We start from the raw sequence: 15654 nt of genomic DNA, 5'->3' as shown, positions 1-15654 counted from the left end.
CTACAAGGATAAAGCTAAAATTATTTTTAAATGCTTAATTGTGTTAATTAAATGTGTCATATGGTTCTCAGATGTGGTAGGTATCTTGAAGGCATATGAATGGTGGAAGATTAGGAAACATCTATCCAGTTCAACCCCTGTACTTAGCTGACAGTGGATAAATTAAGGTTCAGAGACATCAGATTACTTACCTAACATCATATAAGTAGTTGAAGAGCAAATCATCAACCGGGTGTCTGTTGTTCCTCAGAATGTCTTTAAGCAAGCTAAAAAAAATTGCTAAATTTACATTTTTAAAACAAATTATTACTGAACTTCATTAATGTTTATTTACGTAATCTACCTAAGTTAATACTTTTAGCAGGGTAAAGAAGGCGTCAAAAAGTTATAGCTCAGATATTGCAGTTCCACGTAGGATCCGTAGAGTGGAAGTGGTGAAGAAAATTCCTATTTCTGTAAGAGCAGTGAAGTCCTACATATCCCCAAAAGGTCTATCTAGAAGGAAAATTGTTAAATCCAATCCCAAATAATGAAAACATTTCCCTGCAATTTCCCCCCCTCGTTCAGCTGTAATTTTAGGGGAAATACCATTTCCTTTCAGTAACAAGCCAAATAAATGTCAAAGTATTATGTAACTGAATTCATTACCCAAGAGCTTCACGTGGCATAACTTTTTAAAATAAAAACAAGAATAGGGAAAAGGGATTGTTTTAATAACATTATAACTTCAGTTTAAATTGAATGTAAGTTCCAAAATACCCCCATTCAAGCAAGGGCAGTTTTTTGTCTGCTACTGAGTGACAATATGCTATTCTTTTTCTTGGTGTCTAATGCTCACCTTTTTTCCCATCAGAATTTTTCTCAAAGTAGATTTGGTAGGATGCCTCTCTTTGCATATGTTATTTTGTTTTGTTTATGTCTTTTTTTTTTTTTTGCTGTGTCACCCAGGCTGGAGTGCAGTGGTGTGATCTCGGCTCACTGCAACCTCTACCTCCCAAGTTCAAGCGATTGTCCTTCCTCAGCCTCCCGAGTAGCTGGGCTTACAGGTGCACAACACCACGCCCGGATAATTTTTGTATTTTTGGTAGAGACGGGGTTTCACCATGTTGTCCAAGCTGGTGTCAAACTCCTGACCTCAGGTGATCCACCCATCTGGGACTCCCAGAATATTGGGATTACAGGTGCGAGCCACCATGCCCGGTCCCCAGTATTGTATTTTATAGCTATTTCCCTCCCCCCAGGATCCAGTCCAGGTCATACAGGGCATTTAATTGTCGTATCTCTTTAGTTTCTCCCAGTCTCCTCAACCCTTTCCTTGTCTTTCTTGTCTTTAATATTTAAATAGCATAGGCCAATAACTTTTACAGAATGTCTTTCAGTTTGAGTTTGTCTAATCTTTCCTTGTGAGTAGATTCAGCATTTTTGGCAGGAATACCACAGAATGATGTGCTCTTTTTAGGGCGTAGTACCAGAAAGTACACGAGATCACTTTACACCAATATTAGTGGTTTCAGTTTTTCATCACTTGGTTAAGGTGATGTCCACTAGGTTTCTCCACTTTAGAGTTACTATTTCTTGGATTTCTTTTGTTGCTTGCTGATGTAAAGGCAGTCACTGATTAATTAGGCCTTGAATGTATTTTATGTTCTTTGTACAGCTCGAGATGCTGCTGTGCAGAAGATTGAGACTATCATCAAGGAACAGTTTGCTCTTGAAATGAAGAATAAGGAACATGAAATTGAAGTCATTGACCAGGTATAATGATGATAAATTGAAAAAAAAAACACCAAAGCTATTTTGAAAAAAATTTATACATGATTGAAAAATAATCTGTTGAGATGGAGTCATAGTTTGCTTTATCCTCTTTGCTTTTTTTAAATAGCCTTCTTGTTTTGGGGAGAGAAAAATGCTATTTTTTAAATAATGCAATTGCAGAAAGGATTGAAAAATATTACCTGGAATTCCATTCAAAAAGATAATCTTCTGATAGTACAGCAGGGTGACTACAGTCAACAATAACTTATTGTACATTTAAAAATAATTAAAAGAGTAAAATTGGATTGTTTGTAACACAAAGGATAAATGCTTGAGGTAATGAGTATCCCATTTACCTTGATGTGATTATTTATTGTATGCCTCTATCAAAATATCTCACATATCCCATAAACATGTACACTGTGTACCCACAACAATTAAAAATAAAGTTTTTGAAAAAAGATAATTCCTCTTTGCTCTTGTGCTCATGTCTTTGTGGATTTTTTTCAGTGAATATACATATAAATGTACATAGTCATTGCAACACTTGTCTTTCTTTTAAATCTTTGCGAATCTGATGGATGGAAAAGGTCACTTTTATTTGTTTTTCTTTTGATTGTTAGAGAAGTTGAGAAGTTGAACTTTTTTCTTCACTCATTCACATTTCTTATTTTGTGAATTGTTTGTACATCTCTTTTGTAATTGCCATTTTTTAAAGTAATGAGTTAACATTTGTTTTTAGCGACTGATCGAAGCAAGAAGGATGATGGATAAACTGCGTGCCTGCATTGTAGCAAACTACTATGCTTCTGCAGGTCTTCTAAAAGTTTCTGAGGTAAGCATTCCTTATACTCAGTCTTTTTCCAGACTCATATTTGTTGTCTGAGGGGAAGTTATGTCGATATGGAATCCCTTGCATCTGAAACATTTCTTTTTGTTTGTTTTTTGTTCTTTTTTTGAGACGAGTCTTGCTGTGTCATCCAGGCTGGAGTGCAGTGGTGTGATTTTGGCTCACTGCAACCTCTGCCTCCTGGGTTCAGGCAATTCTCCTGCCTCAGCCTCCTGAGTAGCTGGGATTACAGGTGTATGCTACCATGCCTAGCTCATTTTTGTATTTTTAGTAGAGATGAGGTTTTGCCATATTGACCAGCCTATTTTTGAACTCCTGACCTCAGGTGATCCACCCACCTCAGCCTCCCAGAGTGCTGGGATTACAAGCATGAACCACCGTGCCTGACCTGAAACATTTGTTACATTGACCTTCAGAATCCAAGAAGCCTAGCCTACTTCCTGGGAATATACATAGACTATACATAGACTTATCAGTCATTGTGTTCAGCCGTAGTCCTTCGTCATGACTTTCCACATTGTCAATAATCCTAAGTAATATTTTTTCCTTTTTTTTTTTTTATTTGTTTGTTTTTTTGAGACAGAGTTTTGTTCTTGTTGCCCAGGCTAGAGTGCAATGGCGTGATCTTGGCTCATCGCAACCTCCGCCTCCCAGGTTCAAGTGATTCTCCTGCCTCAGCCTCCCGAGTAGCTGGCATTACAGGCATGCTGCACCATACCTGGCTAATTTTTTTGTACTTCAGTAGAGACGGGTTTCTCCTTGTTGGTCAGGCTGGTCTCAAACTCCTGACTTCACATGATCCACCTGCCTCGGCCTCCCATAGTGCTGGGATTACAGGCGTGAGCCACTGCGCCCGGCCTTTCCTTTTTACTTAATTCTTCTCCTCCTAATTGTTAGTATTGAGACCTTGTTGCAACTGGCCCTAGTGCCTCCTCACTTGATTGTGGCCCACTTTGGAGTAATTTATAAATAGATTGAATTTCTTTGACCTTTTCGTCTAGTGAATGGCAATGGCAATTTTTAGTTTCAGATTTACCTTGTTTAATGAGTCCTGAGTTCTACTTTTTCTTTTCTTTTCTTTTTTTTTTTTTTTGTTTTTTTAAAGAGATAGGGGTATCGCTATGTTGCCAGGCTGGAGTGCAGTGGCTATTCGCAAGCACGATCATAGCTTCACTGCAGCCTCCAACTTCTGGGCTCAAGCAGTCCTCCTGCCTCAGCCTCCTGAGTAGCTAGTACTGCAGCTTTGTTTCTCTAGTTTTTTAAGATTTAAAATGGTCCTCCTACCTTTTTATGTCCATGATACTGACTTTTCGAAGAGGCCAGGCCATTTATGAATATCTCAGATTTTGGATTTATGATTTCCTTGGTTTACTTTTTCATCCTTTCTATTTTCTTGTAAACTGGAAGTCAGGTCTAAAGGCTTGGTTATTAATAGATTTGGGTTAAATATTTCTGGCAAGAATACTTCATAGTGATGTTGTGTACTCGATATTCTAGCATAGGCACCTAGTTCCAGGTTGTCCTGCTGGTGATACTAAGTTTGACCACTTGGTGAATGTGCTCACCACTAGATAATTCCAATTGTAAAGGAATGTTTTTTTCCAATTTAGTTTTTGACATGTAAATGAAAAATATCTGCTCCTTTATCCTAGTAATCTGTCTAAATTCAGGCATAGGAGTTAGGATTGACCTGAAATAGGAGTATGTCTTCTTATTTGATATTTTGATAATTTCAGCATAACTTTCATTTGTTTTTTTTTTTTCTCTTTTTACTTTCTTTTTCCTAAGTGTTTTCAGCTAGAATTCGTCTCCGCTGAATCACCTCTGGAGCAGTGCTGGCTCCCTGGGAACCAGGGAAGGGCTGGAGGCTAACAGTAAATGGTGCTTGTCCTGTTTAGGCCTTCATGTTACCCTTGGTGCTCTAGGGGCACCTGGTATTCGTGCTGTTCCTGATGCTGTCTTATAGAAACTAGAGCATTGTTTGAGTTGAATTGTAAATGGTAGACAGGTGCTTTTAGTGTAGCACAGTTTCCAAGATGCATGTTAGAATCGTATTCATTTTCCTAGGGTTACCATAACAAATTACCTACCATAAGCTTTGTGATGTAAAAGGACGGGTTTATTATCTCACTATTCTGAAGTCTAGAAGTCCAAAATCAAGGTGTCAGCAGGGCAGTGCTCCCTCCGAAGGCTCTAGGGAAGAATCTTTCCTTGCCTCTTCCTAGCCTCTGAAGGTTGCTGCCAATCCTTAGTATTTCCCTGCTGTAATTTCTGCCTCTGTCATGATGTGGCTGTTTTCCCTCTGTGTGTCTTCTCTGTGTGTCTCTGTCCAAGTTTCCCTGTTATAAGCGAGGAGGACTTCACTGACTTCACCTTAACTTGATTACATGAACAATGATTCTATCTTTGAATCGTTAGCATTTCTGATCTGTGCTATTTGATAGTCCAGAAATACGCTGATTTTATCCTCTTATGTTCTGATTAGGATTTATTCGAAGATATTTAGGTATGCTTTTGTCTCGTGATTGACCGTTTAATTATTTTTAGTTTTCAGTGGCAAAACATATTTATAGCTCTGAAAAACCTTTATTATTGAAATTCAAGAACTTTGTTACTTTGAAACACTAGCTTCTGCTTCCTTTTTTCTCACTGAAACCATTAGTTTAATAACACAGTTTTTAAAAGCTAGGCTTCCTAGGAACATGACTATAGTGTTATCACATTGTAACAGAATACACTTTATTTTGTATGCAAGTAACTAAGACACAGAAAAATTCCATAGATGTCTGTACGGAACTGAAGGCAAACTTTATACATCAGTATCAGTCATTCAAAAATATTCTCTAATACATTTTACTCCTGTGTGGGGACCATTTTATATATACAGCTTTTTATTTTTATATTTCTTTCAGGGATATTTTATTTAGAGCAGTTGATATGTTTGTGTAAAGCAATGTGAGACTTTTAAAGTCAGATTTTATTTTCTATGTTAACATGTGTTATTTCTTACTTACCTCCGGAAGACCCTACATCTCTAGCTGTTAGTGTTAGAAGCTTTACATAATTATTATCATTCTAATTTTTGTTTTGTTGGTTTAGGCCGTGTTAAGGGGTTGGGATATCATTTTATGAATGTGGGGAGATTTTGAAAGATTTTAAGCATGATCCTGTAATAGATAAGGTTTTGGAGACATCAGATTTTTGCCTGCTTTTGATGGATTTGATTAAAAATTTATTTGCTTGCTTTCATTTTTTTGTAGGGATCAAAGACATGTGATACAATGGTTTTTAATCATCCTGCTATCAAGAAATTTTTGGAATCACCATCTAGGTCATCATCTCCTGCCAATCAGAGAGCAGAAACACCATCAGCCAATCATTCAGAAAGTGATTCTTTATCTCAGCACAATGACTTCTTATCTGACAAAGATAATAACAGCAATGTGGATATAGAGGAGAGACTCTCAAACAACATGGAGCAGAGACCAAGCCGAAATACTGGAAGAGTATGTAGTTGGGTGGATGTGGGAGGGAGCCACCGGAGAAGGGAACTAGTATTTACTAAAATACATGCTTGTTATCTCACTGAACTGTCACAGGAATCTTAGGAAATAGGTTTGTTTTCCTTTTATAATGGGGATACCAAATCTTGATGAGGTTTTATTTGCTCAAAAGTGTCAGAACTGAGAATTAAACCTAAGTGTTTCTCTTTTTTTCTGAGACGGAGTCTTGCTTTATCACCCAGGCTGGAGTGCAGTGGCGCAGTCTCAGCTCACTGCCACCTCCGCCTCCCAGGTTCAAGCGATTTTCCTGTCTCAGCCTCCCAAGTAGTTGGGATTACAGACATGTGCTACCATGCCTGGCTAATTTTTTGTATTTTTAGTAGATACAGGGTTTCACCATGTTGGCCAGACTGATCTCGATCTCCTGACCCTGTGATCCGCCTGCCTCGGCTTCCCAAAGTGCTGGGATTACAGGTGTGAGTTACCGTGCCTGACTTAAACCTTAATGTTTCTGATTTTACAGCCTGGGGATTCTGTGCACAGCACAGCTCTTGGATGCTGTTTACATAGGTGTGAAAGAAACCTTCCAGCTCGGCAATTCTGTGCTCTTGCTCAAGGTCTTTCCACTCTGTCATGTTTATTCTCTCGAGAGCTGTCGTTCTTCAACAGTTTCCTGTGAGACTTTATATTCTAAGATGCTTTAGTAGATGGAGGAAGTTTGACAAACAAACAGAATTGAAAAACATTGCTCTTTGATCCTGCCAATTTACAATTTGAGCTCCCATCTCAAGCTACTCGGAACTTCTTGATAAAATTTTTGGCTATAGAGTTATTATTGGATTAGAGCAGTGATTTTTCTCAGCCAGGTGTTCTGTGATAGAGAAAATTTCCAAGTTACTTTCCACATACTTAGACATCAAGAATTTGATTTATTTTTGATTTTAAAAAAAGTTTGCATTTATTTTTCTGATTATAAATTTGTATGTGTTCATTTTTCAAAATTGTTCAATACAGAAAAGTAAAAAAGAATAGAGAAGTTCATTCGTGAGGCTACCACCCCCAAAATCAGAACTCTTCACTATTTGGATTTACCTTACCTTTCCAGTATTATTCCTGAGCAAATATTACATGTGTTTTTCTTTTTTTTAGTTAAAAAGAATTTAGGAGGCTGGGCGTGGTGGCTCACGCCTGTAATCTCAGCACTTTGCTAAGTCAAGGCAGGCGGATCACCTGAGGTCAGGAGTTCGAGACCAACCTGACTAACATGGTGAAACTCTGTTTCTACTAAAAATACAAAAATTACCTAGGCTTAGTGGCGGGCACCTGTAATCCCAGCTACTCGAGAGGCTGAGGCAGGAGAATCGCTTGAACCCGGGAGTCGGAGGTTGCACTGAGCCGAGATCGCGCCATTGCACTCCAACCTGGGTGACAGAGTGAGACTCCGTCTCAAAAAGAAAAAAGAGAATTTAGGGCATAATGGTCATAGAAACTTAACATGTTTTATACAATACATGGTCATTTCTGTATGTATTTATATAACAAGCATTTAGCGTTTACTACGTACCAGGCACTTACTTCTCATTGAACATTTTTGAGTATTACAAAAGGTTAAAAAGAAGGTAAATTCCATTGACCCCTTTCTCTCTTTCTATTCCCGTTTCCCAGAAGTAACCGGTGTAACAGTTTTTTGTGTATCCTTCCAAATCCTATTTGCATATCCAAAGCAGATGTATGTAACTATTGAAAACACACCGGGAGTTACAGTATATAAAGTTTGTATAAATTAAGGCAGCTTTTGTAGTAAATTGTTTTAATGCTTTGAGAGGTGCCACGAAGCCAGAAAATTTTGTAAATTAAAAAAAAATTAGTTATTCCATTTATACTTTTTATGATGTTGTGATTTCTGTCCTATTGAAAATTGTTCAAAATGAGAATGGATGTTGATTATGATTTTTTTCAGGATGCTTCTAGTGTTACTGGCTCCCATAAAACAGAACAGCGGAATGCTGATCTCACAGATGAGACTTCGCGACTTTTTGTAAAGAAAACAATAGTAGTGGGCAATGTGTCCAAGTGAGTATCCAGTTGAATTTATTTTTATTTGTCCATTTATGTTAATAGTTTGGCATTAATACTCTTATTGTAGTATTATACGAGGAAGAGGCCTCAGGGATTCCCAAGCCTTTAGTTGTTTAAAAAATAAACCACAGTCCAGAGACTTTTTTTTTTTTTTAGACGGAGTCTCACTCAGTCGCCCAGGCTGGAGTGCAGTGGCGCAATCTTGACTCACTGCAAGCTCTGCCTCCTGGGTTCACGCCATTCTCCTGCCTCAGCCTCCCAAGTAGCTGGGACTACAGGCGCATGCCGCCACGCCCGGCTAATTTTCTTACATTTTTAGTAGAGACGGGGTTTCACCGTGTTAGCCAGGATGGTCTTGATCTCCTGACCTCATGATCCGCCCGCCTCGACCTCCCAAAGTGCTGGGATTACAGGCGTGAGCCACCACGCCCAGCCTAGAGACTTTATTAGGGTAATTTTGCTCACTAATGAGCAAAGTCAGAATTTGAATCTAGGTCTCCTATTTTTCTTTTCTTTTCCTTTTTTTGAGACGGAGTTTCGCTCTTATTGTCCATGCTGGAATGCAATGGTATGATCTTGGCTTACCACAACCTCCACCTCCCAGGTTCAAGTGATTCTCCTCCCTCAGCCTCTGAGTAGCTGGGATTACAGGCGTGCACCACCTCGCCTGGCTAATTTTGTATTTTTAGTAGAGACGGAGTTTCTCCATGTTGGTCAGGCTGGTCTCGAACTCCTGAACTCAGGGATCTGCACACCTTGGCCTCTCAAAGTGCTGGAATTACAGGTGTGAGCCACCGCACCTAGCCTTTTTTTTTTTTTTTTAATCCTTTTATTACTCTTTTTATACAAATAGCCACAGGGTCAGGGGACCTAGGTCTCTTATTTTTCATTTGGATATTGTTTTCTCTGTACTGCCTCTATTGTGCCATTCTGCCTTGCCTTGCACAATATCCACAAATATCCACAAACGATAAATAAGGGGAAGGTGTTTGTTCCAAAATATTGCTAGAGAAGAGGCAGTATAATAACCCCTACACTTGCTTGTGTAGTTTGTAAAATATGCTAATCGTTAGGTATTTGAAAGCCAGTAGAGAATGGTAAATCCTCAGATACTGCCCTCAACTCGAATGTTCAGATCTTCATTTTGTCTCTACATTTACATTCCTGCATTAGCCATTGTATTAGTTTGTTTTCACACTGTTAATAAAGACATACCCGAGACCGGGTAATTTATAAAGGAAAGAGGTTTAATTGACTCACAGTGCCACATGGCTAGAGAGGCCTCACAATCATGGCAGAAGGCAAGGGAGAAGCAAAGTCATGTCTTTTTTTTGTTGTTGTTGTTGTTGAAACGGAGTCTCACGCTGTCGCCCAGGCTGGAGTGCAGTGGCCGGATCTCAGCTCACTGCAAGCTCCGCCTCCCGGGTTTGCGCCATTCTCCTGCCTCAGCCTCCCGAGTAGCTGGGACTACAGGCGCCCGCCACCTCCCCCGGCTACTTTTTGTATTTTTTAGTAGAGACGGGGTTTCACTGTGTTAGCCAGGATGGTCTTGATCTCCTGACCCCGTGATCCGCCCGTCTCGGCCTCCCAAAACCCGGCCTGCAAAGTCATGTCTTAAGTGGAGGCGGGCAAGAGAGCTTGTGTAGGAGAACTACCCCTTTTAAAACCATCAGATCTTGTGAGACTTATTTATTATCATGAGAACAGCATGGGAAAGACTCGTCCCCATGATTCGGTTACCTCCCACTGGGTCCCTCCCAGGACCTGTGGGAATTCTGCGAGCTACAATTCAAGATGAAATTTGGGTGGAGACACAGCCAAACCATATCAGCCATTTACTTGTGATTGGCACATCCAAAGCTGAAACCAGATTCTTCTCCCTGGAAAACCTATTTCCTGTTCTTTTGTTTTGTTTTGAAATGGAAGGATGTAAGTATGATGGCTTTCTTTGACTTTTTGTTGTTGTTCTTCAAAATCTTACTTCAGGTCTTTTTTTGTGACTCTAAGGCAAACCAAAGAGGTTTGTATCTAACAAGTCATTGAGACATGAGAATAAAGTAGATAAGTGTTTTCGGTCACCCATTTATGTTTATACTTGGGCATAATACTCTTATTATCCTGGTGTTACAGTAGGAAGAGACCTCAGGGAATGTTTTTTCAAGCTCTTTTTGCTTCAAAAGTGAACCAAGGTCCAGAGATCGGAGTCTCTGTGTTAGTGTGTCTGCCATTATTTCCCTGAGAATAAAATAGGGCTTGGTAAAAATTTCGAAGACATGAGCTCCTACACAAATATATTTCACCAATTGTGTCAATGTGTGTAAATTTGAAAGAACTCTTGACTACTCTGAACCAGTTCTGTCTTTAGGGGCCTTAGCGAATTCCTAAAAATGTTGATTTGGTTGCCCAAACTGAAATGTTTTTAGTTCGTAACAAAAGGTTGCTGAGCAGATCTTAAAGGCAGAATTCCTCCAAGCTCCAGAGCCATGTACTTGAACAGTATGATCTCAGGCTGTCTTGGAGCAGCTTCATCATTTTTGCCAAGTGTCTAGGGGTAGATAAGTACCTTATAAATCCTCCAAAAACGTGAAAATGTTAAGTAAATATTTGACCCTAATGTAAATAGATGGAAGGGATTAAATTAATTTGATGGAGGAAAATTGATTACAGTGGGTAGGATTCTAATTGGTAGCAGTATAAACTAATTTTCTCATGAAGTTTTATTTGCTGATCCCCCCTCATTAGGCATATTCCTTCTATGCTCTCTCTTTGTGATTTTTATCATATTATACGGCCATTTTCTATTTTCATGTATTTTTCTCAAATCAGACTGCAATCTCTTTAGGGTAGAAACTATGTCTTGTCTGGTTTTGTTTTGTTTTTTTGAGACAGAGTTTCACTCTTGTTGCCCAGGCTGGAGTGCAATGGTGTGGTCTCAGCTCACTATACCCTCCACCTTTGGGGTTCAAGCAATTCTCCTACTTCAGCCTCCCAAGTAGTTGGGATTACAGGCATGCACCACCACACCTGGATAATTTTGTATTCTTAGTAGAGATGGGGTTTCATTGATTATTCTCATTGATCAGGCTAGTCTTGAACTCATGAACTTGGGTGATCTACCCGACTTGGCCTCCAAAAATGCTGAGATTACAGGCGTGAGCCACCACGCCTGGCCTTGTCTGGCTTTGTACTTTACATTGTATATTTAGTAAATATTTGATTGATGAATACATTGATATATTTATGAAAGGAAAAAATAAACATAACATACACAAACCTGGCGAAATTAATTTTAAAAATTACTCAAAGAAAAAAGAGAAGGCACAAATAATATTGGAAATAGAAAAGAAGACATAACTACAGATGCCGTACTATTTAAAGAGATAAGAAACTATTAACTTCTTTATGCCAATACATTTAAAAATTTTGATGAAATGATTGTTTAGCCCCAGTTTTCTTGTGGCCTAGTGGGTCTGCCTGAATTTCCAGACCTGGCTTTTTCTGGGCCAACCTGTCTTGTAAAGATGCCATCTCTCCCCAAATCGATCTGTAGATATTCCGGTTAAAATCCCAACAGGGTTCATGACTTTCATAGGCTGGAAGAGTAAAGGGCCAAGATGGGTCAAGAACACTCCTCAAGAGTTAGGCTAGGCAACTTGGCCCCCCCTTATTATGAAGGATTAGCACTAAGCATAAATGAGCATTTAGAAGGCCTGACCATATTTTCTACACGAATCTAAGAAGGGGGTCTCATACCGAGATAAAGACAGGGCCCATAAAGGGGAGTGCTAGAGATACTGGTTTTACCATCATCCTGACTTAAGGGAAATGTCATGTTTTGGCTTTCAGAGGGCAGGAAACTAGGTGCAATCTTCTTGGCAACCATGAGAGTCAACAGAAAGGCCCAAAGCTGTAACATCCTGAAACCTGAATGAAATCAACCCGAAGGCTAGAGGTTCCCTAACCTAGGAATAAAAATATGCCAGTTTATTTCCACCTTATGTATTTATTTGGCAGGAAAAACAAGTTTGCCTTTTTTTAAAAATTGCACACCAAATAAGCAGAACAACACAAACTTTTAACAGAATGTCCCTTAAACCAAATTCATGTTTTATTTATTTTATTATTTTGTTTTAGTTCATTAATTTTCTTGTAATTTTTTGAGGTAGGGTCTTGCGCTGTCACCCAGACTGAAGTGTAGTGATGTGATTGTAGCTCACTGCAGCCTCAAACTCGGCTCAGGCAATACTCCCACCTCATCAGCCTCCCAGCTAGCTGGGACTACAGGTGTGGGCCACCATGGCCAGCTGAGTTTAAAATTTTAGGTGGGAGGATTATAGTTATAGTTGTAGTTCACTCTTGGAGACTACTGTCTCACTGAGCAGGCATTGTCTTCTTCTATTCAATTGTTACCACACTAATTATATTAGCTGATTTTGCTCCCCTCTGGAAATAGCTAAACATGGGGATGGGGTCTTGCTATGTTGCCCAGGCTGATCTCTGACTCCTTACCTCGAGCAATCCTCCCGTCTCAGCCTCCTGAAGTGCTGGCATTGTAGTGTGGACCAGCCACTGCATCCAAACCCAACTACGTTATAGAAAGAAAGAGAAACAAAATGATTAACTTGCAGAGACTCATTTTGTTTAGGTGATGTAGCTGTTAAATATTGCAGGAATTTTAACCTTGTTTTTAAGTTTAAGTAGGAGTTAATTATTTTGTTAGGTTTTTGAAGGACAAAAATAGTTCAGGTTTCTTTTTTCTTCTTCTCTAGGTATATACCTCCGGATAAGAGGGAAGAAAATGACCAGTCAACTCATAAGTGGATGGTATATGTCCGAGGGTCCCGTAGAGAACCCAGCATTAATCATTTTGTCAAGAAAGTTTGGTTCTTCCTTCATCCCAGCTATAAACCAAATGACCTTGTGGAAGTTAGGTAAGCACACTTGAGTTATTTAACCTAAATTGAAATACAGATTTATTTTTGAAGTGGAAAAAAAGTGATTTAACTTCAGAACATTTCCTGGAAATGTAATAATAATTGAGAATTGGCTCTTAGTCAAAATGTAGTTGTAGGCCAGGCGGGGTGGCTCATGCCTGTAATCCCACCACTTTGGGAGGCTGAGGCGGGCGGATCAGGAAGTCAGGAGATCGAGACCATCCTGGCTAACATGGTGAAACCCCGTCTCCACTAAAAATGCAAAAAATTAGCTGGGTGTGGTGGTGGGTGCCTGTAGTTCCAGCTACTTGAATGTCATGAACCCAGGAGGCGGAGCTTGCAGTCAACGGAGATCACGCCACTGCACACCAGCTAGGGCGACAGAGAAAGACTCTGTCTCCAAAAAAAAAAAAAATGTAGTTGTAGTTCATTCTCTCAGATTACTGTCTCTCTGAGCAGGTATTGTTGTCTTCTATCCAATTGTTACCACACTAATTATATTAGCTGATTTTGCTCCTCTCTGGAAACAGCTAAACTTGTTTTTATAGATAAGATGCCTATGAAAATGTTACTTCTTTTTATGAATGTCAGAATATAACAGAAGTAAATATAGTATTCTAACATTATAGACTAATTAATGTTGAAAGTTCCCCATGATCTCACTCTCTCGGATGTAACTCCCATTCATATTTCTTCTGTACATACTTGAATATTGTATAGTTGTTTTTTTGTTACTGTTATTTCACCAACATGGAATGATTATATATATTATTGTGAAATTTGCTTCTATCATTTGGATGTATTCTTTACTTTTTTTTTTTTTTTGAGACGGAGTTTCACTTTTGTCTCCCAGTCTAGGGTGCAGTGGTGCACTCTGGACTCACTGCAACCTCCGCCGCTTGGGTTCAAGTGATTCTCCTGCCTCAGCCTCCCAAGTAGCTGGGATTACAGGCGCCCACCACTACGCTTGGATAATTTTTTTGTATTTTTAGTAGAGACGGGGTTTCACCATGTTGACCCGGCTGGTCTCAAACTCCTGACCTCAGGTGATCCGCCCGCCTTGGCCACCCAAAGTGCTGGGATTACAGGCGTGAGCTACCAAGCCTGGCCTTATTCTTTACATCTTTATATGATGTTACACATATATATGTTTTTTTTTTGTGTGTGTGTGGTTTTTTTTTGAGACAGAGTCTCACTCTGTCACCCAGGCTAGAGTGCAGTGGCACGATCTCGACTCACTGCAACCTCCACCTCCCAGGTTCAAGCAATTCTCCTGCTTCAGCCTCCCAGGTAGCTGTGATTACAGGTGCACGCCACCATGCTGGGCTAATTTTTGTATATTTTGTAGAGGCAGAGTTTCGCCATGTTGGCCAGGCTGGTCTTGAACTCCTGAGCTCAAGCAGTCTGCCCGCCTTGGCCTCCCAAAGTGCTGGGATTACAGGCATGAGCCACCATGCCCAGCCCATATTGATTGTATAAATGCACTGTGGAAGTGGTTGTTGGTTATTATCAGTGAAATATCTGTTCTCTGCTCTGTTCAGAGCCCGACTCTTAAAACAAAACATCACTGCCTCCTGAGAACTCTGCTTCTTTAACCTTTTCAAGCGATGGTGGCTTTTTTTTTTCTCTCCCACACACCACTGGGCCTGAGGGTGGGGAAGGTGTCTTCCTTGATCATATTTATGGCTTCCAGACCACCTTTCCCTGCCAAGGGTGACTGGGGAAGTTAGTAGATAATTGTAGCAGAGGAGGAGTGGCAACCTCAACGGAGCTGAGGCTTTTTGGAAAAGGGGGAAAGGTATCAACAACTGGTTTACTGATTTTCTCTCTACCATAACTCTTGCTGTCATTCTTAAGGACTTTGCATACATATAGACAATTCATCCAAAACCGTGGTCTCTTGGTTCTTTGATTTCTTCACTTTGAAGCTTAGGTTATTTTAGGGATATATCATAGACTCAAAGCTGAGTAAGGAGAGAAGATAACGTATATAGGAGCAGTGATGGCTGGTGAAAAGTTTTGTGAGCAAGAAATAGAAGTCTTCGTGAAGTCAAAGAATAGTTGGATTGGGGTGAAACAAAAGATAAGGGTTGGTGGTCAGAAAGTGGAATAGGCTGGGCGTGATGGCTCAGGCCTGTAATCGCAGCTCTTTGGGAGGCCGAGGTGGGCAGATCACGAGGTCAGGAGATTGAGACCATCCTGGTCAACATGGTGAAACCTGTCTCTACTAAAAATACAAAAATTAGCTGGGCGTGGTGGCTCATGGATGTAATCCCAGCTACTCAGGAGGCTGAGGCAGGAGAATCGCTTGAACCAGGGAGTCGAAGGTTGCAGTGAGCCGAGATCGTGGCATTGCACTCTAGTCTGGCGACAGAGCGAGACTCCGTCTCAAAAAAGAAAAAAAAAAGAAAGTGAAATATTTGGAAATAAGATTTTTATAGGTAGGTATGGTATGTTTTTCTTCTTATGTATTTATTATATTTTTATTGATGATAGAAATCTAATATACCCAAAAGGATGGGATTAAAAACTA

At 39.8% G+C, this 15654-nt stretch overlaps 1 protein-coding gene across 6 annotated transcripts in view; it reads left to right on the top strand.

Annotated features, from left to right (window-relative positions):
• The window catches only part of YEATS2 (YEATS domain containing 2), a 109731-nt gene that overhangs the window by 16040 nt on the left and 78037 nt on the right, over positions 1-15654 (top strand). For all 6 annotated transcript variants that reach the window (XM_073023418.1, XM_073023414.1, XM_073023416.1 and 3 more), the window contains 5 exons: positions 1658-1755; positions 2498-2590; positions 5866-6111; positions 8069-8181; positions 12957-13118. In XM_073023418.1, the coding sequence (XP_072879519.1) occupies positions 1658-1755; positions 2498-2590; positions 5866-6111; positions 8069-8181; positions 12957-13118 (712 nt within the window). The remainder of the gene's footprint in view (positions 1-1657; positions 1756-2497; positions 2591-5865; positions 6112-8068; positions 8182-12956; positions 13119-15654) is intronic.

This window comes from Chlorocebus sabaeus, chromosome 15 (assembly GCF_047675955.1).
Source record: "Chlorocebus sabaeus isolate Y175 chromosome 15, mChlSab1.0.hap1, whole genome shotgun sequence".
Classification (NCBI taxonomy): domain Eukaryota; kingdom Metazoa; phylum Chordata; class Mammalia; order Primates; family Cercopithecidae; genus Chlorocebus; species Chlorocebus sabaeus.
The sequence above is the reverse complement of the archived record's forward strand: the minus strand, read 5'-3'. Positions and strand labels throughout refer to the sequence as shown.